This window comes from Aythya marila (genome assembly GCF_965140915.1).
Source record: "Aythya marila genome assembly, chromosome: 3".
NCBI lineage: Eukaryota > Metazoa > Chordata > Aves > Anseriformes > Anatidae > Aythya > Aythya marila.
In genome coordinates, this window is record NC_139044.1 from 17,214,440 (window position 1) to 17,241,242 (window position 26,803).

At 43.2% G+C, this 26,803-nt stretch overlaps 1 protein-coding gene across 4 annotated transcripts in view; it reads left to right on the plus strand.

The window, feature by feature from the left end:
• The first annotated feature begins 23,815 nt into the window (after nucleotides 1-23,815).
• Nucleotides 23,816-26,803, plus strand: part of LCLAT1 (lysocardiolipin acyltransferase 1) — a 91,524-nt gene continuing 88,536 nt past the window's right edge. The window contains exons 1-2 of one of the 4 annotated variants that reach the window (XM_082756394.1): nucleotides 23,816-24,034; nucleotides 24,154-24,249. In XM_082756394.1, coding sequence (XP_082612520.1) covers nucleotides 23,865-24,034; nucleotides 24,154-24,249 — 266 coding nt within the window. In that variant the 5' untranslated portion in view covers nucleotides 23,816-23,864. Of the gene's footprint in view, nucleotides 24,040-24,153; nucleotides 24,402-26,803 lie in introns of all 4 variants that reach the window. The other 3 variants (XM_082756397.1, XM_082756396.1, XM_082756395.1) reach the window with 3 other exon arrangements.

Below are 26,803 nucleotides of genomic sequence, written 5' to 3' on the forward strand. Positions count from 1 at the left end.
GGAAGGGACATACCCCTTGTGCTTCTTCACAGTGCTTTACTCACTGGGGCTACTTTTTATTTGCTTCTCCTTAGTAAGTTTCAGTTAGTCATCCAGGAAGCAGAACTGTGAACCTTAGTGTGAAACCAAAAAACAAATCCTCGGATGACTGTTGCCCGGTGAATATAATCCAAATCCCAACATATCTGCAACTAATAAGACTGTTAGGGTAACACTTCAGTTATTTGAGTTCCAGCAATTAGCTTACACTGATGCTGAGGTGTAACCTGCTCTAGGCAGATGCGTGTTCGAATCATTTAAGTGTACTTTTTGGAGTAACACTTCTTGCCATTCTTTCTTGATGTTGATGTTATTGGTTTCCTGCCATTCTCTCTAAAGAGCAGAAGGATTGCACAAAGATGAGGGAGGTTTCAGCTTGGACCCCACTTCCACATGCTAACTTCAGCCTCTTTGAGCTTCAGTGGAGCTGGGCAACCCATCTTCCCACATCTTTGATTTCATTGTGTCTGAAAAATGGGGCTGTGGAGAAGTGTTACAGTGATAGCAACTTGCTGTGCAGGCATGGCTAAGAGTCAGTAAGTTCTTTGAGCTCCTTTCATAACATTATGGCAGTCCAAAGGGCTAGCATACAGAAATATAGCATGCAGGATGGCTTTCTGTCATGCGATCACATCTTATACCAGCAGGTAACAGAACTGTAGAATCATAGAATGGTTTGGATTGAAAGGCACCTTAAATATAATTCTACCCCTCATGCCATAGACAGGGACACCTTCCACTAGACCAGATTGCTCAAAGCCCCATCCAGCTGGGTTTAAACACCTCCAGGGATGGTGCATCCACAGTTTCTCTGGGCAACCTAGTCCAGTGCCTCACCACCCTCTGATTGAAGAATTTCTTCCATATATCTTCCTGGAACCTTTTCTTCTCCAGGCTGAACAACCCCAACTCACTCAGCCTGTCTTCACAGGCTGCTCCAGCTCTCTGATCATCTTTTCGATAAATGATGTGTGTTATCAGGTGCTAATTTGCTCAAAATTAACAGCATACTTGCTGATAATAAAGATTTAAAAGAGTAGCTGCCTCCATGCCCCAACTTCTCTTTCTCTGAGAGTATAATGAAGAGACCATAGTATCACCTACCTTTGTAAGGCAGTGATTAAGCAGTCTAACATCTATTCAGAAATCCTGGTCTACATAATTATAAAGCTGTGTCTTGTTTGGACCATGATCCACAGGAACTTTGAGCTACTGTATGTGCCTTGAGGTTTTAAACAAAGCTTATTGAAGTCTTTAGGGTTCTTTGTACTGATTTGGATGGGTTTTAGCAAGTTTAGGTGTTTAGGTAAATAGGCATGAGTAGAAAGGTATTTTAAAGTTCATTTTGTCATCAACAGAAAAAACACTCTGCAGATGTTCAAAATGCACAATTCCACAATTCAAATGGTTTCTTTTTTTTTTTTTTTTTTTTTTTTTCTGTTTGAAAAGAGGAAACACTTTTAAAAAAGAAAAAAAAAAAAAAGAAAAAAAAAAAAAGAAGAAGCTTTGTGGGTTCTATCAACCTCAAGCAAAGTTTTCCTCACTTTCCCATCCTCTGACTGAAAACTGCCTTTTTTTTTTTTTTTTTTTTTTTTTTTTATTATTATTTAGCCTTTTACAGCAAAATGATGTGTACAGTTATCACAGTGCAGGAAGATTTACTCCTAAGAGTATAAAAGCCTGAAAACATGGGTTAGACTGGAAGCCAGTACATAGCCAGCCAGGAACCAGCCTTCTCCTACAGTGTGCTTTCAAAGCCATTCTCTGGTTCTGTTTTTATGCTCATTTATTTTAATGTTTTCTTCAAACAACACCTATGGGCAAAAGAGGATCTGAGATATCCTGTCCGAACACCTGTGACGTTTGGGTCTGGCAGAAAATCACAGTGCTGGCATTGGCTCTTTGTGTGATGGATGAGATCATGATCAGATTGGAGCTGTTTTCAGGGCTCTGGATCTGAGCCTGGAACTGAACTTTACCTTTTAAGAAAGCCCAGCTCTCCCCTGCCTTCCCATCCAGCACCAGGCAGTGGAAGGAACGAGGCAATGGGGACAAAACAGCACACTGCACAATGAAGAGTGTTAATATGAGTAATTATTGCAGTATGTCAGTGCACTATTTTAAGATTGCTCACTGCATGCCAAAGAGTGCTCTGGGCAGGGTTTTCATTACAAAATCCTGCCAAAGCACTTCCTGAGGGGATCGTGATAAATATAGATAGCAGAGAGCCAGTCTGAATCCATTGCAGTGAATAGCAGCAGCACACATGCCTTAGGGTCCACAAGGCTCATAAACCAGAAGACATTGGAGTTGGCCAAGGCCCCGGAATACCCCCGAATAATTTGGCTGACTCTAGTCAGGGATTTTCAGGTAGCTTTTTGGTATGGTGTAGTAGACACGCTGGAGAGTCAACTCCCAGTTATCCCTACCAGAGCTGCGTGGGTCACTTTTATTTCTGGCCCATAATTAATTGTGAAGGATCCCTGTGAAATATTTAAGGCCAGCTTCTTTTCTCTTTTGTTACATGGCTTCATTTTTGACCATCTGTATAACATTGCCCTTTGCATTGTGTCATTGCAGAAAAATAAAGGACAAAAGAAAATTATCCAGCTTTTTTTAAACTCTCTCTTTATAGCTGAATGATTCCCAGTTGCACATGTACATGAAAAACACTGCCACTCATTTTGCAAGCAGCTTTATTTTCTCTTCTCAGGCAGCAGGGCTGCTAGAAGTGCCTAAGCCAGCTGTTGTATTTGCAGCGTTGTTTAGGGTTTGAACTGCTCATCTCCCAAGGCTCCTATTCTGGTAGTGCAAAGAAATGACTGTGTTGAAGTATGTGCATGTGGGGGTCTGGGCAAGGCCCCCTCTCCCAGACCAGTCAGCCTGGTGGCCCCAACGCTGCTGCAGCGGAGACCCCAGTGAGCTAGTGACCCTAAGTGTGCAGCAACGGCTGCGATGGCTTTGGCCTCTCTGAGAACACCACCAGCACTTCTGAAGTAAAAAGTCACATCTGATGGGATGGATGTGTTTCATAAAGGCTGTTTCACTGCCAGCCCTGCTGGGCAACAGCTGCAGAGCTGGGAGGTTTTCATGTCCAAGAGACCATGCACTGGTGTGAGGAGGGAACAGAGACACAATGGACTGTGCTTCTCCTCCCTGAAAACCTGGGGTCCCTCCTTCAGGCTGTCTCTGGGGGCTAGGTTAACTCATTTCTCTGTGTTGTTGTCAGCTGTGGGCAATTGCCAGAGTGTGAAATAGGTGCCCTCTGTGCTTACTCAGGTTTCTGTCCCACCTTAGTACTAGCAAGTCCTCTGCTGAACCCTCTCCTGCTCAAGGCCTGGTGACCAAAGCTGTTTTGGGTCTGGAACTGCTGCCCTGGCATACTGTGAGTTTCTGTGGGTATGTCCTAGTAGAACAGAGGGTGTACAGCACAGGGAGGCTGGATAAGGTTCATTGTAATGCCATGCTAGCCAGCTCAGTGTACTCCAGCACAGTAGGAGTCTGTCTTCAGGAGGTCTTAAGCAATTCTGAAGTTGAATTCTGAATGTTGATTTGCTTTGAAATTTTTTCATCTTTGTCAGACACTCTTATGGAAGAGAGGCCTTGAGTCTTCTCCCTAACCTGTCACTTCATCATGGGATGACTTCATCCCCTCTCCCAGCAGACACCAAGGAATTTGCCCAGCACATGCAGTTAGGAGCAGCAGGGAAAGCTGATGAAGAGGGCTCATTCCTACTGCAAGCCAGAAGCCCTGTCGTTCCAGGGACCCCTTTCTCTAATATTCCCTTGTTATATTTTCCCTTACACTGTCATTACCCGTGATGTCCTGGCTTCCAAAGTCATCTGAGAGAGTTCTAGGTCAGGCCTTGTGGGCTCTTTTCTGCCATCTACCTTCCTCTGATCTCTTGTACTAGTTTCGTGCTGTGTTTCATCACCTCCACACTGTGCAGGTCTCTCCCTGGGGCATAGGAGGGTAGTGGAAACGTGGTGGCAAGTTAAAGCTTCCCACAGCTTCCAATAAATGTAGAGTGCACTTTGTGTGTTTTTCCAGGTAATACCTGTGTGTTTTGCAAATAATACTGCCGTGAGGGGTCTAAATGTTTGAGGAGAAGTAACATCAGCTCAGTGAAAGGGATGATGGTGAATCAGCAGGAAATGTTCTTTGGTGTGGATATCTAATAGACCCCATGACTGTGGGAGGAAAGACACAGACTTTGTGATCTTTTTTCAGTTTGTTGTTGTTGTTTTGTTCTTGTTTTTAAGGGTAAGACTGTTCTAAATTCAGAAACTTCAGTACTAGGTAAAGGGTGTGGGCATGTGTATAGATACTGAATTACTGATTCTTATTATTTATTTTATTATTCATGACAAGAAACCTGGATGAAAGTCAAAGCCCATTCTCTTAGGTCCTGTGCAACATGTAGGAAAGAGGCTTGTCTTGAACAAACAAACAGAAACCAACACAGCTCTGCCTTGTTAAGCCAGGAGAGATGCTAATTTGCTCATAAGCCTGTTAAAGGGAAATTGCAGACAAGGTATTTTAGTATTAAGCCTGAGCAAAAATGCAGGAAAGGGTGTTCCAGTAGGTGATGATGCTTCTTTGCAGCACCTGCATTGATTTGGTTGTAAAGTATAGTAAGCAAATTTGCAGCAGGGAAAATGACTACTCCAGAAGTTTTGTTCTCTGCAGAGAATTCTCCGCACCTGTCAGGAGAGCTGGATCACTTGACTGCTGCCTAACCTATTTAATCATCTGTTTTTGTGAGTGCTGAGAGCTGGAAAACAGGAATAACAACATGTTTAGAGGCCTGATCCTTTCTCATGACCCACAAGGACTTTCCACCACTCATTCCAAAATGAGAGTTGCAGGTAGCGGAAGTGGAAAAAGTTATGAGGAAAGACAGCTGTGGAGGTTTGGTTTGGACATGTAACCTGAGCTAAAAACAATAATTATTTCCACTTTCCACCCTCATTGTCCCAGACAGCAAACTGAACTCTGGCTACGTGTAAAGACATGCTTTTGACATACTTCTCTGCAAAGTACGTAAGACAACATACATGTAAAGCGAAAATTTGGGGTTTCTTCTTTTTTTTCACCCTAACTCTCTCCTCTTCTTTTAACTCCCTTCTAATCTCCAGTATGTGCCCTGAATTCTCTGCACCATGCTGCAAAGGAGCTAGCACAGATTCCCTCCAGGCTGAGCAATTCCTATCCAGCTGAACACATGTTTGACAAGATCCCACAGCAGTTATTTAAGCAAAATGTCCGGTGAATCTGTCAGTGTGGGAGTTAGTGCAGACAAATCTGAACCTGGTCTGAGAGATCAGGGTCCATTTGCCCAGTCATTGTGACCTCTGGGCACTGACACTGGACCAGGTGCAATCTCTCATCTCTCTCCATTATGCGGACACAAAGCCAAGCACTGCATGAGAGCATCCCCAAAGTCGTGTAGCTCATGCTGCTGAGGAGAGCTAGTGCGAAACCCCATGCATGTCCAGTTTAATCAAGACCATTATCATTTGAGAGTGTTGGCAACCAAGAGCCAGACTAAATTCCCAGGAAAATCATGCCAGTTACTTGTTGTGGATCCCTGGCCAAGATGTGTAACTTCTCAGTGCTTTAGTTTCCCCATCTGTAAAACTTGGGTAAAAATCCTGTGATGGTGCCTGACAGAAAGGTATACAAGTCCATTTCAACCCTGCTGCCCCAACAAGACAAAAAAACAAACAAACAAAAAAAAACAGTTCAGTAACCTACACGTATAGTGCATTTCAAGTGTTGGTCAATATTTGTAAACCTAAAATAACATCTTAAACACCATGTACCTGCTATGCAGTTTTACCTCTATTTTTTTTTTTCTCATTTACAACTCTAGAATTTTTTCCTTCCCTTTTCTTTTCTTCTTTTCTCCCTTTTCGGCTAGTATTCATAGATAAGATGTAGGAAGGGCAGAGCAGCAGAGCATGTGAATAATTTTAATTCTTCATGCCCTGAGGTGATCCATGTGAAGTCCACATATAAGCGCTGGTTTCCCAAAACCCTGGAGAAATTTAGAGTCTAGTCTGCTGCTTAACTCTTAGGACTCCGGAATCACCTAAATAGGAGGCTGATTGAGTAATTACTTCTCTAAGAAAAATCCCCTCTGCAGTCAACTTTCAGACCAGGGTCTGTGGTGGCTAACTTTTATCCCTTTCATATCTCACTTCATAAAATCGGTGTCAAAAGTCAGACTGATGACCAAACCCAAGATGCACCTACAGCTCCTGTCCTGTCCCAAAGGCTTCACTTCTTTTGATCTCTGGGACAACAGGCTGACTATTGTCCATGTGCTGCTTTTTTCCCTCTAGCAACAGAAGATGGTGAGTGCTTTCTTAAGCACAGCAGTGGTAAAGGTCAAAGTCAAAGCAGATCTGGCTTTGCTTGAAGTGAAAGCAGGGGTAAGGGGCTGGGTTCCTCACTGGGACATGAGGGAATGGCTGCACAGAATAGCTTTACATCCTGGATGTCTTTGGCAGTCCAAACAGCACAATTGTTCGGCTCTGTGGGTATCACTGCTACATGGATCTCCAAAGGCCACCCTTGTAGGCAGACGGACATCTTCCCAGTCATTAGGTAACTAATACTGCTTAGCACCCTTTTGAGACTGGGATAAGGATGCAACCACAAACACATATAATCTCAGGTACACAACCACACAAAATTTGACAAAGGAGAGATTCTGTCAGAAAATCATTCAATGGTTTCAACCTGCAAGCCTGAAGCTAAGTGCTTACCCCTGTATGTAAGGAGTCTGTAGTCAACCAGCAGCCTGTTTGAGAAGCCCTGAGTATCCATTATTTTTGCTGTCTTCTGTAGGAGCTAAAGGTCCATAAAATTAATCTAAAAAGCAAGGACTAAGGGAACCATGTTTGTTTGCTTGTGTGTTTTCCCCTGCCATTATCTATCATGACTGTCTGTAGAGCACTGACCTTTTGTTACTGGACATGATGTAGCTGGTTCATGATGTGATAGTTTTGAGACATAAGGGCTCCTTGCCTCATGCCAGGGAGAAGGTCCTAGGGCCATTTTCTCCTAAGACCTTATGGGAAAAAAAAGAACTCTGTCACCTTATCCAGAAATAGAGGTTTTGGCTTTGAGGTATGAGGTGATATCATATCCCCTGCTATGGAAAGTGCACGTTCAGTGACTAGTATGCAGGGCTGCTGCACACCCTGCTCATCCTATAGGCAACTGCACAAGTGTTGTGACTGGGGTTTGTACACGTGGAGAGAGGACAAGGCTCGCTGCCTGGGGGTGCAAATGTTTGGGACTGGCATCCAGCATGTTCCCATCACAGCCTGGCAGGCTGCTTCAGCTGCAGACATGCATTGATTACAGAAGCCAAAGGCTTCATCTTTCCTTAAGGGGGTTTGGCAGAAAAGTCTACAATGTTTTTTCCAGTCAGCTACACAATAAGTTTTCATGGTACTGTCAACCTGCTTTATCAGTGTCTTGTATAGCGATGTGCAATGGGGCGAGCTTGGCATCAGGTGCATTTTCAGATTTTCTGTGCTTTTCCATTCTGTTGATAGGGTATCCTAGCCTTTCATCCCTCTGCCCTGAGCTCTGTCTTCTGCAGTCTGGCCCTTGCCTAATCAAGTGAGACAGCTCTCCTGTTGTTACTGTTGAAGCTGCAATAAACAGCATATCCATTTCTCCATTTATCTGCTTTTTGAAATCCAGCCTGTAATGCCAGCAATAATTACTCCATTTCTATATTTGGATATCATCAGCACCTCATGAATATCAAATTGTACTGTTATTATCTCTGCACAATATGGGCCAGTCTCCTATCAGTGTAAACATGTATAACTGTGAATATCAGTAGGACTGTCAGAGATCCCAGAATAGACAAGGCTAAACAGGAGTCTGCCATTGTTTGTTTACTGGGGAAGGCAGGGAGAGAAGCAAAGAAGCCAGCTGGAGTTCTGATAGCACAGAACCCATCCAGCATTGCTGTGGGTACACACAGCACTCTACTTGTTGGGACCATTAGGAGCAAGTGCAGAGTTCTCTGAGCACAGCACCATGTTAAAATCCTTGGCATTGGGGTTAAAATCCTGGGTCTTCTGCAAAAACATCTCAGCTCACAGCAAATTCCTTTGAACACTTACTTGGGCTTTGTTGTTAGACTTTCTCATTGCCCAGGAGATGGTGATGTTTCAAGCTCCAGTCTGACCAGGGCTGATCTAAAAACTTCTTTGTCAAACATCTGAAGCTCAGTGGATTTGGCTGCCTCCTAGGGGACCTCCTCCCCTCTGAATCTCCAGTTGAGGAGACTCTCAGGGGACAGTCTCTCCTCATCATCATCTTTCAGAGCTGTCAGAATACTTCAGCAGCTCATGGCATGGTTTGCCAAGGCTTGCTTGCATTGATGCAGACCCTGGTCTGGAGGTGAGCCCATCCACATGCACTGCTTTCCATCCAGGTCCGTACCTCCACACCACAAAGATATTACAGTCATTAATAATTGCATGCTTAATGGAATTACATTTTCTTTCTTATTTTTCCCCGGAATTACTGCTCTAGGGTATTTACTTTGTGAATCTGTTGCCACCTTGGCATGGCTAGGCAGGTCCACTTCATGGTGGTATGGTAAGCACAGCTCTTGATCTGCTGCACCAGTGGTACCTCTGCACAAACAAAGCACCATGAAGTCTCCCCAGCCTGCAGACAGGTCTTGGTACCTAACTGTTTATACACACAAAAAAAAGTTTTATAAAGTGAAGGAGCTAAAATGCAAGTAAGGGAAAAGCGTAGCTGGTTCACCGCTGGCACTTGGAAGGAGCCAGGCATGAGAGCGACTGCACGACCCAGGGAGGGTGGGCAGGTGAGCCATGGGGCTGGTGGGACAGAGGGACACCAAGAAAATGGTAAAACCTTGTGAGAACAGTTGATTCAGTGAGGTTGCAGGTTGTGTTATTCCACAGTATTTTACCTCTAGGTATTGGCATACACACAGCCAAGTACGTGTTCGAGTCAAAGCCCTTAAGGAACACCAAAACCAGCCCCTAACATCTTGTTGTCTGCTCCAGATAGATAGAAAAGTCTTAGTAAGTAAAGCTGGCTTCTTATCAATTCCTCGTCCCTGAAACGGCTGTATTACACCCACCCAATGGTTTCTGTCCTAATTTCTAGAATCAGCCCTCTTTTCAAAGAAGCCTCTGCCAAAAGAGGACATGACTAAGCAAAAGAGGAAGCTTAACTGCAGCAAAATGTGAGTGAAACAGAAAATAATCACCGAGTAAACTTGTACTCGTCTGTTCAGCAGGGAAACAAATCTAGATCAGTCTCTGCAGCCTTGGAATGATCTCTCTGGCTCTAGCACAGCTGGCCCAGAGACACAACCAGCATTCAAAACAACAGTTAAGGACCCCAGGGCAGTGCATGGCACCTATCATTTGCATCTGTTTCGCAGGGGGCTGTCTCCTTCCTAGAGAAGAACTGTTGTATGTGTGTTTATACTGCAAGGGAGCTGTCTATGTTTGGTTTGGAAAAGCTATGCTTGCTTAACAAAACCTGAATTTATCCCTGTAATCCTTCCCTGCATCTCCATGGCCAGATTGGAGCAGCCTGTGGAAAAAATTCCTGTCTATTTTCAGAAATAGATAAAAGCATTCAGATTACGGAGCGCAAATCTCAGCTCAAAATGACTGGAAAAATCCATTCAGTGTCTCTGTCACTGACCCCCGTGATCTCTCCAAGTAATGAATTTCAGTTGCTTTTCCCCTGTGCTGCTTCCTTCTCCTGCACCACCAGTGCTGCTCCTGGAACAGACCCCAGTCCCAGCATCTGCAGAATGTCAGCCCTGCATCCAGCTGCTTATCCCATGGGGATGTGAAAGAGGGATGTGAAAGAGCAGAGTTTGTGGAAATTACTATTGATCTCCCTGCTTAAGGCTGTTAGTAGTGAGGTCTTTTTATGCCAGTGGACACACAGCTCACAGATTTCAGGACAGCACTAGCATGCCAAGGAAGAAGTGCTCTCTGCCACAAAAATAAAACCGCCTGGAATCTGTTTCTTTGTACACACTCATCTCAGAGCCATGCTCTGCGCTTGGAGTTGGCTCTGATGCTGGTCCCTTCCCCCTTGGGAGCTCCTAAAGCAAATGAGCCTTTAGCATCACTTATTAGTTCATGAGATTGAAGATTCAGCAGAGAAGATCACTGCTCATTTAAAGGGATTGTGTGTTTTAGGAAGTCCCTGAGGCTCGATGAATTCTGCTCATGGTGGATTAGATGCCCTGTTAGCAAGCAAAATATTAAATGCAAGTGCAGTGAGCTTACATTTCACTCATTTTTCACTTACGGCTTACAGAGTGAGTCTTCGTAATTAATACCAAGGAAGAGGGCATTCAGCTGAACTACAGCTTTTGAAAGATTAACCTTGATAGGATTTTATTTTATTTTATTTTAGACCTTTGTTTTCCGTTCTGTAGTGATCAGACCAGACCCAGGATGCTGATCCCTTTGTGCTGTGCTCAACAAAGCATCTAGCAGAAATCCTGCAGCCCTCCACTGGGATTCACCCAGCTGCTGAGCACCACACCTACATCTCTTCTGACAAAAACAGGCCAGATCCTGGAAGGTTCTGAGTAACCTGTTTTGGAGCTGAGGTGCTTCAAGATGTCTTTCCATCTGTTTCAGGCTACGGAAGCTAAATGAGCAGTTTGTTGCAAAATGAGACAGTTGGAGAGACCACCTGCTCTGGTGGTGAGTATGTGATTCTAGATGAGATGACAACTTCTGATTGTTGCTCTTAGTCCTGCTAACCAACAAGGGTTTGGGGCAATCAGCTCATTTCACTAAGAAACACAGAAATATATCCAATTTGCAATGCCTGGGTTAATTTTTATCTACTGTGGATACAGAAATACAGATCCACATCCTTCTTGCGTTAGGGGATCCAGACCTGGATGCAGCACTCCAGGTGGGGCCTCATGAGGGCAGAGTGGAGGGGAACAGTCACCTCCATGACATACTGCCCACTCCTCTGTTGATGCAGCTGGCCTTCAGGGCTGCAAGCACACACTGCTGGCTTGTGTTGAGCTTTTTGTCCACCAGAAAACCCAAGTCCTTCTCTGCAGGGCTGCTCTTAATGAGTTCTTCTCCCAGTCTGTACCCATGTCCAGGATTGCCCCAGCCCAGGTGCAGCACCTTGTACACGGACTTGTTAAACCTCATTAAGTTCACATGGACCCAATTCTCAAGCTTGTCCAGGTCCCTTTGATGTTATACCTTCCTTCTGTTGTATCAACTGCACCACTCAGCTTGGTGTCATCAGCAAACTGGCTGAGAGTGCACTTGATCTGATTGCCTATGTTGTTGATAAAGATATTAAATAATACTAGTCCCAAGACAGACCCCTGAAGGACACCACTTGTCACCGGCCTCTGCTTGGACATAGAGCCATTGACCACCACTCTCTGGGTGCAACCTTCAAGCCAATTCCTTATCTGCTGAATGGCCTACCCTTCAAAACCATCTCTCTCCAATTTGGAGATCAAGGTATCACATGGGACCTTGTCAAAGGCCTTACAGAAGTCCAGATAGGTGACATGGCTTGGTCTTCTCTTGTCAACTATGATGCAGTCACTCCATCTTAGAAGGTCACCAGATTGGTCATGCACAATTTGCCCTTGGTGAAGCCATGGTGGCTGTCTCAAATCACCTCCTTGTCTTGCATGTGCCTTGACGTTGCTTCCAGGAGGATCTTTTCCATGATCTTGCCAGGCACAGAAGGCTCACTGGTAGCTGAAGCAAGGAATATAATGCCATTACTTAAGATAATATGTACACAAATAGGAATACCACAGGAAAGGCCATTATTGTCTCTAAAGGTTAATTAATCTTAATAACCCTTAGAATTGTCATGAAAAGATACATATTGATTCAAGGTTACTGGTTCTGCATATGTAGAACATGGGCTGAGTGCATAAGCCTGAACTATATATATAAATATGCAGTTGTTCATTAGAAACAGAAAACAAAATGCAGTTTGTAAAAATAATAATCATAATAATTTTAAGGATCTTCAGAAAGTCTGGAGGTGTTTCTGTTACGATGATAAGTCTAAGAATTATAACTCCAAGTAAAAACCTAACCTATCGAGAGAAATTAAACGTGGAAATTCAACTCTGACCCATTTGGAAGACAAAATAAGTCTGTGATATCCTGTTCATTCACCAGGGAGCCATACTTACTATTCAATTTTTGCAGTTAGCCAGAATACAGGTATTTATATATTCTGTATGATCCAAGTGCTTAAAATTCTTTGGACTGCTGACATCAGCTGAGATGAATGAAGGAAATTCATAGGATCAGTGTGATTCAGGATCTTCCTGCAGTGTGTAATGACCGCAGGAATATCTCCTATTTACATAACTCTCTTTTTCATTCCAAGAGTTCCTGGGGCATTAAGCAAACCCTTCAAAAGAGAGATCACTGCAACTACCACCACTGAGCTCCCTTGCTGTGAGCTGACAGCTACTCAACAGGAAACAACTACACTGCACAGGCAGCATGTAGGGCCACTTGGATGGGTGCCTTCTGGAGAAAAAAAAAAAAAAAAAGGGGGGGGGGGGAGGTGGAGGGTGGGAGGAGAGACAGAGAAAAGAACAGAGCTAAAAGGAAATGTTTCAACACTGCTGGGGAAGATGAGCCCTGCTCCTCACTGAAACTGCCCAGACAGCCTCTCTCACCTCTGCTCACTTCACAAGAGGCATTGGGCAGCCAGGGGAGTGGTTGGCTGTGTTACCCAAATTCTGAGCAGTGCTCTGCACAGCTCTGCTGTAACACCCGCTAGTCTACACAGCTCTCCTTGGTCATCAGTGCTGTGTAGGGGAGGGAAAGATGAGCAAATCTGCCTGGAGAGCTGCCCATGGGCAATTCCTGTTGCCTCTGCTACTATTTGGACCGTATCTCCAGTCTATCTCTGTCTTTTCCATGTAGTTTCCTTCCTTGGTCCTGACTATGATCCCGCTTCTTTGTGTTCTGGAGTCAAGGTGTTATATTGTTTTAGTGGAGGATTTAAGGAAATGAGAAAGACCCTCCCTTTTCTTCTGGGAAAGATAGTTTGCAAGCATCTCAGGAGGATCCTCTTAGGTTTTCTGAATAGGTTTCTAGGTTTAGGATGGGCACAAAGTGTAAGTTAGTTAGGCAAAAGACTGTCATGTGAAAAACCTGGAAAATATCCAAATCCTTCAAACTCAGCATTTTCCACTCACACCTTCCAAATAATTTCTAACTCCACATCTTCATCCCTAAGAGTAATGTGTAGGTTTGAGCTTAGCTGAATGCGGCAAAGAATCTACATAAGTGGTGTAAATCCATCTTTTTATCATCCTTTATCAAGAGGGACCAAGGGGGGTATATTAAATCAAATATTTTCTCTGTTCTTAAGCACCTGACAGAAAGGTCACACTAATTACATCAGATGCATTTTCTCAAATTTCCCTGCTTCTATTATGAGTGTGAGGCTTATCTAAGAGGAACTATTCTGACCGCTAGCAAACACAGCCTGTCTTATCCATGTCTCAGTCCCCAAATTAACCAGGTGACGAGGAGAGCCTCATGGGATACAAGTCACGGTGACAGAAACGGGCAGGTCATGGCTTTTTACAATTTTTACAAGCATGGCAGAAATGATCCAATTCTATTACTGCAGAGCTCTGTCCACGTATGCAGGGGCTGGGAGCACTGAGTTGACAGGCACTGTGCCAGTAGACACTGCTCAAGACTACATGGCATGGACCTTGGCTTAGTAGGACCAATGAATGTCTTTTTTTATCCTGTGTGAATGACCCTCTGCCTTTCCTCTAATGCTTAGTTTCCTCTAATGCTTAGTAGACATGTTTTGGAGTTGCCATTGTGAAAATCGAAGGAGTGGTGAAGCAGACATTGGCTTGGTCAGGAGATACGGGAAGAGAAATGAAGAACAGGTGGGAAAGAAGCCATGTTCATCACACTGCAGATGAGCCTTCATATTCTCTGACAAATGTGTGTCCCTCTAGCAAATACCACAGTATTGCTAGTCATCATCTCAAACCCTGCAGTATCATTAATACAAACTGGAGTGTTTGGCTTTTCACTACTTTTCCTTGTTTAGTATTCTGTACTTATTTTCTTAAGTGTGCCTCAAAAATTGGAGATGATAAAACACAGGCCAGCCTTTGGTGGAAAGGATGGTGCGAGGATACTCTTGGAAAGCAGCCGGGTTTAATTTTTATCTCTACTCAAAATAAATTTGCCCAGAGGTGGAATTGGTAAAAGCAGTTTTTGGTAGAAAAGAAAATCGTTGTCATACTTGAAAATGGGAAGCACAACAAAAAGACACAGTTAAAAAGGGAGACAAGTAAAATGCCATTAGATCTTATTCTTTCAAGATGAGGCTCAGGCGTGAAACTGCAATGTGCGACAGAACTCTGCCACCAGATGGTTACATAGATTGGAAACGAGCAACAGGGAAGAAATATGGTGCTTTCTTACATGATGCAATAAGATGTTGTGCTTCCTGGCCACATATAAAATTAATTTATAACAGAAGCAAACCAAAAATGCCTGAGGGTAACGCTAGCCACAGAACATCAGAGCTTTTTTTTTCTTTCTTTCTCTCCAGCATTAAATAATGGGACTGACATTTTTCTTAAAACAACCTCGGAATGGGTGGTTGGAGAGAAAGATCAAAGATCCATGTCTCATAGGCTGCATCAGGAAAAAGTACGTGTGTAATCTGATCTCATATGCACTAATATACACATATGTCCTCTGTCACATGTACTAGGGTAACTCTTAAGGTTGTTTTTTTTGCAACAGACCTCTACAATGGTGACATTACTAAATTAGTATTATTACAATGAATAATTGTATCATTTTCTCTGATTCTAGTTGTTCTCACTCATTTTCTTCTAATGCATGGCGGTGGCATCCATCACTGGAGTGACTGGAAACATTTCACGTGTTTTATGGTGTATAGTTTTAATGTTCTCTGAGCAAAGGAGACAAGTAAACTTTTTGACCCTGAAAGTAAGGGACAGATGTGGAAAATATTTAAGCTCTGGGCTCTATCAAGGCCACAGTAACCTATTAAAAAACAAACGAACAAACAAAAACCCTCCCACTGAATTCATTAAGCTTTATCTTAAGCTGAAAAGACCAGAGCAATCAGAGCTGCCTATCATTGAAAAGAATGGGAAAGATGCATAATCAATCTTGCAATGCATTTTTAGTAGTAAATTGGCTTGACCCAAGAGCTGTGTGTCTCAGAGGACTGAATGACAGTGCTGAGTGGTAGGTGATGAAGGTCTGTGGAGGCAGGACAGACTCAGGTGATGGTTACAATAGTGCAAATCTCCCTTTCTGCAGAAACACTAGACCATCTGAAGCAGGAGAAACCACCACTGGGGAGTAGGTTGAGAGACCTGGATGATCTTAATGCCTCAGTTAGGTCTCTTTGTCTAAGTGTCAGCTCCTCCCCAGCGCTGCACATATGCTTTCCTAACCACAATACTATTTGAAGCCTCCACCTTGGTTAACATTTCATCATTCACACTCTGAGAATTATCATTTCCTCTAGACGTGCTGACAAAACTCATTGTTTATTGCTCACAGCACGTCAGAACTGATGATTTTGCTTTGGACTGCAAGATGTTGAAAAGCCACATGCTTTTCCTGCAGCCAGCCCAATTCCCTCCATGCCGGCCTCTGTTGCTGTGGTTGCTCTCACCCAGAATGCCAGATCCTGTCCCCCACAAGTTAGAGCAGATGAGAAAAGCTGCTTGAAGCAGTGATGGGTTTCATATCTTCAGCATCAAATCCACAGAATCATGGAATTCCTCCTGATAGCCAGATACACAGCCTCTCTAGCAAAGCTGGCCGAGTCTTTTCCACCTTGCTTGCCTCCTAGTCTGTGGATAAGTCTGTCAGAGGAGGGAGCCAGGGAGGATGATCTAGATGTGTCCTGTAAGTGCCCACCATTCACTACCCCAGCAGTGCCTCCTACACCACAGGGACATTACTGGGGTCTCTCCCTGGCAGCAATACTACTCTGGGAGTATTGTAACTGCTCTGGGGATTATAACTGGGAGGAGGCCCAAATACAGCACCCGAGTGTTGGCTTTGCTCTGCCCCTCCAAACAACAAACAGGATGATTAGAGTGGGAAGTGGGAAAATGGTGTAGTCCTGTGCTCTCAACCTCTCCAACAAGAAATGGGAGTAGCACCTGGCTGATCAGCAGCCTGTTATCATGCCACAATCATGAATGATTGCTAAATGTTGCAGCCAGAGAAATGCAGATCATTATTAATTACTGCATTTCATATGACAGGACATATATTTCTCCATAAGTCACTGGCATCTAAGCTAACACAGGTAAGGCAAAGCTATTCCTGCAGATCTGTATGTTGCCCATGGCTGCATGGCTGAGCTCTCATTTCAGTCCAGGAAATGGAAGAGCTGAGTTTTTGATGAAAGCTCAATTTCTGTGTTGCAGGGCAAGTAGTGAGCAACATAATCTGATCTACGAAACTATGAGCTATGAAGACTGTGGGCAGGAGCGTGCTACTGGCAGTACTGTCCTTCCTCACTCCCCACCTCACTGTCTTGCTTTACTGCCTCAGCCTGGCAAGCCCCTGTAGACGTGAGCTGCGTTGCACAGCTTGTTATCCCAAATTTTGTTTGCATCATGCTGGATCTGTCCAGGTGGTTAAGCAAAAGGCATCTTTTTGTTGTTGTTGTTGTTTTTACCAGGCAATTGCTATGTCTTTTATTAGGCCTTTGCTTTTCCCATGAGGAATAATCTCTGGAAACTTGGATAGGATCCTTTGGCTCGCATTAGAAAAAGGTAATAAAATCTTGGGAACCCAAAATGCTTCACTGTTGTTTTCACCAAACATCTTTTCCCATTTTGAAATGTGCTTCTCTGTTCTAATTTGTTTCATTATTTAGGGAAAACTTCTTCCTAACCTGCCAGTTTTCCTTCTTTCCAGCAGACCTGTGCCCTCCAAGAGCCCCACAGACCTTAACTCTGCATTCCACCACACTTCTGACTCTCTGTAGAGCTACAAGGAAGTCGATTCTTTCCTCATTGCTCTGGCTTCTCCATCTGTCACTTTACGACATAATATTTACTTACCTTTTCAAAGCACTTTAAATCTCCATAGGAATGCATTATAAAAGTTCATTAGAGTTATTACTGTTCTCCATTGTGTAATGCTGAAAAATGGCTTATGCAAGCCTGGCTCCTCTGTTGCCTCTCTGACCCCATCCACTGTCCGGGTGCTGCTGCCTCCTCTGGGGACAGCAGTAATGCTCCCTTGGTTTCCCAGTCTCTCAGATCCTACTCAGTCTGAGATAGGATAGGATCCTACTGAGCCCGAGAGAGGGACAACTGTCTAGTCTCCTCCATGTTGGTTCAGAGACAGGCAGATCTGGATTCAAAGGCTGCTGCTTTTCTTTCTGCACTGCTGTTGAACATGCCTGCATTTGAGTTCCAATATATGTTTTCACGGGCTCCAGTACGACCTGCATGATCTCAAAGCTCCTTTTGTGTGGTGGGAAGGCTGAAGACCCTGCTGAGAAAGACTTTGCCGAATGTTGATGTGCTGCTGACTCTGACCTGTTTTCTCTGCCACAGCGTTTTTCTATTTAGTACATAGTTACATTTTTTTTGTTGTTCCTTTTTATTTTCTGTCGTGCCAAAACACTTATTTTCAGTGATACAAAATGCTGTCAAAACACCGAGTACTTGAACTGACAACACCACGTGGTTGTCATAGGAGTTTCTACTAAACAGGCTGGAGATAGGAATCCAAAGGGTGTGGACTGGTGAGACTCTTCCATGCTCTTCTTCCTCTCCCTCTTCATCCTTTTCTGAGGCATATTGGTCAGCACACTCACCGTTTTATGTTAAACAGCTGCCATGTTTTAAGCCAGAGGTGACTGCATTTCAGAGACAAGCAAATGTACTTCTGTATTGTTGCCAGACAGTGATCTCATGTACTTTAGCCTTGTTTTTTCAAATGGTGCTGCTGGATGTTAGTGATGCAGCTCTAGCCTGACCCCAATGTAAGAGAGATTTGATCTAATTCCGCTACTTTTTGGCATCCAAAAAATGTTAAGTATATATTTTAGAATAATGTACGTTCTGCCATCCTGTTAACTCCTGTTTCACAGGGACTTGTTCTCCCTCCTAGCCCATTATTTTGACCAGAACTGGTGACTAATGGAAGCAATTTGTAGGAAGCATGCTGTTCCCAACTGACCAACAGCAAATTGCTAATGACTGACATTAGAGTGACTGTTCTCCACAGAGGAAGAGTTGAAAGCCCATCGCAAGCAGCACCAGTCGCGTTAACAACAAAACAAACCACCCTGATACTGGCACCTGCCATTTATCCTGACTACTTCTTGCCTCCTTCTCTGGCACATCTGTAACACCACACCAAAATACACCGTGTATTTGTTTATACAAACATGAAAAGCAATTTATAACACTTCAGTTTGGTTTTGACATTATGGAGAAAATATTAAAAATACTAATTCACTGCAAGGAGCAATTCTGCACTGCTTAGGAGATGGTGCATGGGACTTAGTAGATCATTTAAATCTCTGAAATTTCTGAGACGTGATGAATGGAATTTCTTAGTATTTGAAACAAGAGAGGTATGTTTAAAAAGACTGGAATGGACTGCAGTGTAAAATCTTTGTAATTCAAAAAAGGCAGTCTTGTTTTTTATTGCACTTTTGGGGGAAGTCTCCTGTGAACCAAACAGCCAATAAGTCAAATAAATATTTCTGAATTAAATCCATCTTCTCATAGGCTTTGGGGAATTTAAAAAAACAACAGTAATTTATTGAATTACCTTTCATGGTTATACCTGCAGATGCCTTTTGAATTTGATAGCTAAAACACTAAACTCCTAGTGTTTCTCAAATCGGCTAAATTCCCTATGTCATCTGTACCAGTTACTATATTGTAAGGCAGTAAACAGTGGCATTTATTGTTTGCTGTTCATGGGACTGTGCAGAAGAACAAGTTTAGTCTGTTTCCAGAGAAAACCTACCTTGCTGGCACCAGAAATATTACACTAGCTTAAATCAGTGCAATCTTTCCATGCTGTCACTGCCTTCCCTGTTTTGATGTTCACTGCTGTGCTGATGCCCTTTGAATTAGGGCCCCTTCCCTACTTCTGCTGTTTCTGAAAAATTTAACAAGTGCAGCTTAGGCGTGTTATGAGCAGCTAACGAATTTCACTATCTAAGCGGGTATGTTTACTCTGATATCTGCTTTCCTTTGTAAGAAGATGGAGAAATGAACGTCCTTATGTTGACTTGTCAAATCCTTATCTTGAAGCCTCCAGAAAAGTAGGAAAATGAAGGCAAGCAGGTGAATGACCCAGGTATCAAGTACCTCATCTCTTCTCATAGGCAGTGGAATTTGCATAGAAAACTCAAGAGAGAGGAAAAATCCAGGTGGATATGGAATACTGCAGTTTTGGCAAATGAGTGACAAAGTGTGTTAGGGAATTAGGAATTAGTTCTGAGCAATCCCAGAAGGTTTCAGGACAGAGTGCCTAGAGGTTTTGATGTTGGCATCTAAGATGCTCTCTAGGTTGGAAGTATCTGGGGAGAGCATCCCATAACCTCTCACCTGTTGCATTTGTGATCCCTTCTCATCTTTTTCTTCCTGTGACACAATCCTTTCCTCTTCCTCTTCTTCCCACTCCTTTAATTTACTACTTTATAACAACTCTGAGGCTACTTCTGCAGTTGCTTACATGGCAAAGGACCATTAGGAAAGCATTTAACACATTCCGATCTTATTTAGGAAATAGCCATGTGAACAGTAGACCCAGACCCTCAGCAGATTGATAAGGTGCTTGTGGGTCACATTCTGAAAATATTTTGATGCAAGCTTAACCATGTACACCATGAGCTGTTAGAGTCTTCATGTTACAGTGACAGAGGCTTTTGCAAAGAACATGAGTTTTCTTTTCTTTTTTTTTCTTTTTTTTCTCTCTCTCTCTTTTTTTTTTTTTTTTCTTTAGTTCAGATAGAGGCCCGAAGGGAGCCTTGTCTGCAAGTAAAACACAGAACTAAGCAATAGTGATTAAAAAGCAAAATGTTTTAGGTGCACCGCTATTATCAGTGAAGCCGGTTTCAAGTTTCCCCTCTTTTCTGTCGTCACTTTTAGTGGCTTGTTAGGAGTTTCATGATGCCACTCATAATTCCTGGTGAGCTGTGCCATCACACGACTAATTAAAGGAGCACTCTGCAAATCATATCACTGAAAACCTTTTGTAAAGCCTACACTGGTTACAGCCAAAAAATGCTCTTCTCCTGTGTTACTGATATCTTAAATTCTTTTATCTTCATCTATACATTTCAAAGTCCTAGCAGTGCATGGACAGTAGCTTACCTCAGTTCCTGTTTTCACTTTCTACTTCTCAGGTGCTAGCACAACTAAAAAGTTTGAATCATTTTTAATTCCAATCCCTTTCAGAGAGTTCTCATTAATTCACTCCCCTCCCTTTGCCTCCAGTAATCTCCTTTTTTTTTTTTTTTTTCTCCACACAAGTATTCCTTACACAGCCACAGTGGCTTTTAGTCTGGCTGCAAGTTCCCCTCTAATAGCTTTTGAACACATCTGAGGAATTTCTGTCCGATTTGATGGAGGGGTAGCAGTCTCAGAAACAATTACATTCCTACAAGATCTGTTAATACTGACAGCATGCCAGAGGAGAGAGAACTAAATTCATGCCCCCAGTGAGAAAACATTATTATTGTTCTTGGCAGCTGGTACACACTGGCCAACCTGTACCTACCACTTCTTGCCTTGTGTGGTTGTTGATTGTGGTGTGGGGAGGAGATAAGATTAATGCAGTGGGGAAGGAGGTAGGCTTAGGGATACAGGGAGCAAATCTGGTGGAATTCAGGCCTCCCTCCTTCCAGCTCTCCCCACAGTTGTTTCGGGACTAAATTAAATCCAAGATTTTTTTTTTTCTTTTCTTTCTAATATGTCAAAAGCTCAAACAAAACTTCAAATGGCATTATTTTTTTGTGGACATAAGGCCATTACCTAATAGTTTTAACAAAGCCTTTTGAAATGTACATACATTTCCAGTCAGCCAGATTCTTCCTTTTTCACTAAATACTGAACATTCTTTTCTTCCCCTCGCTGTTGTCTTTGGCTGTAGGAGTTGTACTTTCCACTTTCATAAAAACTGCAGGGGTAATATGACTGCATGTATAGTTTTTGAGTAGACTTCTTGTATTCTGACAAAATGGCTATGTTAACTCATCTTGCAGCGGTTTGAGGGATTGCATGCTTTGCTTGTGTAGCTGTGACTGAAAATGCAGTTCTATGTATTTTCTAGTACTGCCATGCTGAACGGTTGAAAAGTTGTCATGTTCTTCTTCACAGTAGGCTACACAACTATGTGATAGACAAAATGATGCCTCTACAAAATGTACAAAATTGCTTTGTGTTCTTTAAGGAAAACAGAAACGCCATTACATGTTTTAATCTTTCTTAACAATTTATTTTCTCCACAGTTATAAGTAAAAAGTCTTAACTGGAAGATTGTATAGCCAGGCATTGGTGCTGTAACAAGCAAAGCTGTATAGCGTTTCACATTTTCTCATCAGTCTTTAGTTAGTATCTCCTGACAGCATTCCCAACAAAAAACAGTGTCGTTACCACAAGATATTGTGTCCTAAGAAAATGTCTTTACATATCTCTTATCTCTCATTTATCTCTGAGGGTAGTTTCCCAAGGGATCCTTTGCACTAGTGCCCTAAACAGCCAAAAGTTTGCCTTTCTGAGATTTAGTGTCTTGATTTTATATTCTGCCCATCCTGAATCCATCAAGACTGAGAATTCTACCAGAGCATGTTCACCAAAGCCCAGGGTATCTCCAGTCTTGATCCCTCTGGTAAGTTTTTCAGCATTGGTGAGCAACAGGTCCAGCAGTGTATCTCCTTTGGATGGGTTTTCTATCACCTCTGCTAGGAAGCTATCCTCAATGCATTCCAGTAGTCTCCTGGATTGCTTGCAGTTTGCTGTGTTGCTTTTCCAGTAGGTGTCAGGGTGGTTGAAGCCACCTAGCAAGATCAGGGCCTTCAAGCATGATGCTTCCTGTATCCTGTAGCTTTAAAAACAGCTCTTCATCAATATCCCCTCCTCTATCGGGTGGCCTGTAGAAGACACCAACCATGAAGTTTCCTGTTTTGGTTTAGTTTCTTAATTTTCACATGCAAGCTCTCAACCTATGCAATGCTGTTCTTCAAAGGCAGCTCCATGCAATCAATCCTCCCCACCACTTTTTTTTTTTTTTTTTTTTTTTTTTTTTTTATCCCACTAAGTTTCTGTGACAGCAATCATGTCATATTTTTCTAGATGGGCAGTGGCTACCAGCTCCTTCTGTTTTATATTCATGATGTGTGGTATAGAGGTACTTCATTTGGTCTTTTGACTGTCTGACCTTTTTGACAGAACCTTTCTGGAGGGACAATATGGTGATATCCAGTAGAAAGACCAACTTATTCATGTGTGAGTCTGAAAAACTGGTTAATGAAAGTGTCTAGCAGTGAGGGCAAGCCCTGGCCCAACGCAATAGTAAGAAGATGAAGGGTTGAGGCATCTTTTGAAACTATAGGTGGTTTGAAGGAGAGTCTTTTGGACAAGGATTTAACGTACTCTGAGAATTCAGTTGAGCATTGTATCAATTTTAATATTTAGCTTTACAAAGAAAAGGGATGACAATGGAATGTCCAACATTTTTAGGATGAGATTCCTGGAATGTTCATTTACTAATTTTTTTATTTTCAATATTGACCAAATTGATTAATGATTTTCAGCTCCACAATGGTACTTATTAAGGCAATGCGCTCTCAATGAATGATGATGATAGGTGCTTCCCAAGAGCTGATGTTAGCCTCAATATTACCTACAGCAGAAAACAAGGATCCCACCAACGGAGTGGCTATGGGGCAATATATCTCAAAATGGTTATGGGGCCAGGTTTTGCCCTGGTACTTGAACTTTACAGATTTGCTGAGGGATGTGTTTGCCATGCACATGAAATGGTTAAGGGGTCAGAAAGAGAACCCAGATGACTTTGGCCCTTATCCAGCAGCTCCAGTGAGCAGGCCACAGGCTTGGCTTGGTTTTAAAAAAGCATAAAACTTCACTTTAAACCTCCTGGAGTTTTCTTTCTTGGGCTGAGGGTTTCACCAGATCCATTTACCTTATAAAAAAGTGTGTGGAAAGAGTATAAAAGGGTTAACTGAGTGAACACCGCACAGCTGTAAAGTTCAGCGCAATAAAGCCGAAAACACTGCCAGTTTCAGAGAGAATTCGGCCTAACCACCCCCAGGCCTGCCCTAACAGTACTGGAAATCATTCCACAGCCCTTTGCTGCTTTCTTTCCTGCCTCACTGACAATTTTACAAGAAAACCCGTTGCTAGCAGCAGGAGGGTATTTTGCCTGTAACGCAGCACTCTTGGGCGGATTAGCTGTCGCACTTTATAGCTAATGACGGAATTAAGATGATTTTACTGTTATTATTGTTGTTATTTTTATTATTGTTTTACCACATTTATTTATTTTATTATATTATTTATTTATTGCACCACAGGGCCGCGTCACCCAACGGCCGTTGGCAGCCCTGTTTTGGGGGGGAGAAGCCTGGCAGGGGTAGGAAGGAGGGCAGAGGAGAGGTGGTGCAACACCAATTCCTCTCATTTTGACCAAACTGTTGCAAAACGTGGCCGAAAACCACACGCATGTGTGGTTTTAAGGGAGGCCGGGCGCGGCGCCGGCGCCATGGCAACGGCTTCACCGCCGCCTCCGGAAGAGACGAGGCGGGGCGGAGGTCGCAGCGCCAAGATGGCGGCGGCCATGGCGGCGCGGGGCGGCGGGGCGGCCCCGTGAGCGGGCGGGGGGCTCCCCTCAGGTGAGGTGAGGCCGGGCCCCGGCCCCGGGGGGCTCCTTCGGCTGGGTTTCGAGCACCGCAGCCGTGGGGCTCGCTGTGTGGCTTGGCCCGGCCTGACCTGGCTCCCCTTTCCTCCCCAGGCATGGCCGGAGCGCTGTAGGGCCGCGGAGATGCCGGGCGGGGCCGCGGCGCAGGAGGGTGCCTGAGAGCGGCCGGGAGCTCGGCGTGTGGGAGATGTACGTCCCGAAACCTCGGCTGCGCCGCCTGTAACGCTGTCTGGAGAAACAGTCGCGTGGTTGTTGTAGCCTCAAGCCTCAGTGTTTGCCCTTCTTAAGGAAGCAGAGCCGGGGCAGGCTCCTGTGGAAGGTTGCAGTGAAGTTCTGTGCAGGTTGCTTTCAGGTTTTTTCCAGCCATACTCGTGTGGTTTTCCCTAGTCGCCGTGCCTCTTGTCGCTTCGCCCATGGGTGACGCCATGCGTGCTGCTATCTCGGCTAAATTTACTCCCTAGCAAAGCTAAACTTTGACCCAGATGTCCCTTGTGCAAGAAGTGCGGGATGGGGATCAGAACAAGGCGTGTATAACTTACACCAGCTAAACCACTAAGAACGTAACTGGCTGCAGAAAGCTGGGCACCAGACACAAATGCGAGAGTTAAACTATATGTGCAGCCTCACGTTGGTTCTCGTGTATCCGTTGTGATATAGTTCTTGGATGTAATTACTCCATTTTTAAGCCATACTTAACCTAGTTCATTGAGTGGGGTGTGTTTACATAACGGGTTGCATATTTTCCTTATTGATTGCTAAGTATCTCCATAGGAGACATTTCCTCTTTTAAAGACACTGCCTAATCTCTGCTTTTGGTGACAGACTTTGCAATAACGTTTACTGTGGCAATGTTTTAATCAAGCACAAACTTATCCTGCAGTAACATGGGGAAAAGAAAAAAAACAAACAGACAGTCTACTTGGTTTTGTTATTACAAAATGGGGAGACTAGGATTAAAAAGTAGAGAAGTCAAAGCACATGTTAAAATGAACACTGCAGAAATGTTGGTTGGTGCATGAGATTTTGTAGTGTTTGTTAATACTCAGAACAGAGAGCTTCAGTGGGGATTTTAGCAGCGTTAAAGTTACTTGATCCAACAAATCCGTTCTGTTTGCTCAAGTGGCAGGCTGTCATGTCTTTCATCTGTTCCTGCAGAGTCTCTGCTTCTCTAGCAGCTCCTTCTAATGATGTCTGTCCCTTTTTTCTTTCCTTGCTTCTTACTTCTGTTTTACACTGACAGTCTTTTTCGAGGTTGTCCCCTTGTTCACTTGTTTCTTCAGGTTGTGGTGCTGAGAACAGGCAGACAAGATTCCATGTTTCCTGTGTCCGATACCAAGTTGCATAATCTGGTTTAATGTTTTATTAGCTCCGGACTGGGAACTAGCTGGCTTGTTTGCATTGTGCAGCAGTGTTTGGTGAGTTCTTAGAGTTAGAATAGTGGAAAATGGAACCTGTAGAGAGCTGCCTTTTTGAAACAGATCCATTCTGAGTGTGTGAAAAGGCTTGCACTTCGGTTTATGTAACTTCTTGTTGACTTGGACAAAAAGTTGATGACTCCTGAAAGACAGCTGTGTTTTGTAAAGGCTCTTGTTGCTATTGCAGGATAGGATGAGCAGGTAGAGAGTTAGCAGACTTCTTTGAACCTAGACAAAATATTTCTTTTTTTTTTTTTTTTTTTTTTTTTAAGGAATTTTTCTCTTAGGTTTTCTAATGGAGGGAGGCTTTACTGATCAATACAAAAATAATTGCTCAACTTGGTTTCAATACACTGTCCTTTCATAAGTTTGAGAAAATTAATTTGCCTTTAATCTGACAATGGGCTTATTCTTTTCTGGGGTTTCCTTGAAACAAAACTGTTTTTTCTTCTTGCTGCTTTGAAACTGTCTTTTCCAAGACTTTCTCTGTAATACTAAAACTCCTGTGGCTTGCAGGTGTTTTGATCATCCTTTGGTATAAAACAGCTGTTCATGTCCTTTTGGGTATCAAGGTACAAGAAATGAAATGAGAAATAAAACCAAGCACATCATTTCTCATGCTAAACTGAAGAGAACCAGTAGCAAGTAGTGCTGGTTCTGACAAGCTCACATCATCATGATTTTAAAATAGGAATAGAGTTCGATTTCATGAATCCTTGCCACTTGTCTCAGGCAAAGGTTTAGCTGACTGTTCGTGGTAACTGGAATTTATTGTGTTTGTACATGAAATCAACATACAGATCTGGGGTTATTATGTGGTATTTTTTTCTCTTACTTTTTGCTTGTCCAATCTGATAATGATTCAGACCAGATATAAATGTTAATGTTAATTGGGAAGTTAAAGAAAATGTGCCTTATGACCTTTCAAATCCAGTAGGAAGACCTTCTGTGGTGTTTGAAGGTGAGAAGTTACAGTCCTGCATGTGAGAACTTGCATGAACCACTTAATATGGCCACTAAAGCGTTTTTAACAGTGGTAAAAGCACAGAGAACCCTTTTTTTCAGTTTGGTCAGCTCTTGGGGAGACAGAAGCGGTAAACGGTAGATTCTAAACTGTTTTCTTCCTCAAACAATATTCTTTATGTCTGAATAATTAATTCCACATCACTTGGTATTTTTGCTCTTAGGTTTCATTATTGTTTCTCTTAGCTAGTGTTACTATAGATTTTAACATTGATTTCCCACACAAGCAACAGCCTGCATTTGTTCAGATTGAGTGTTAGCACTGTGTTTGAATTCAGAACATAATCAGATATCTTGCAAATTTC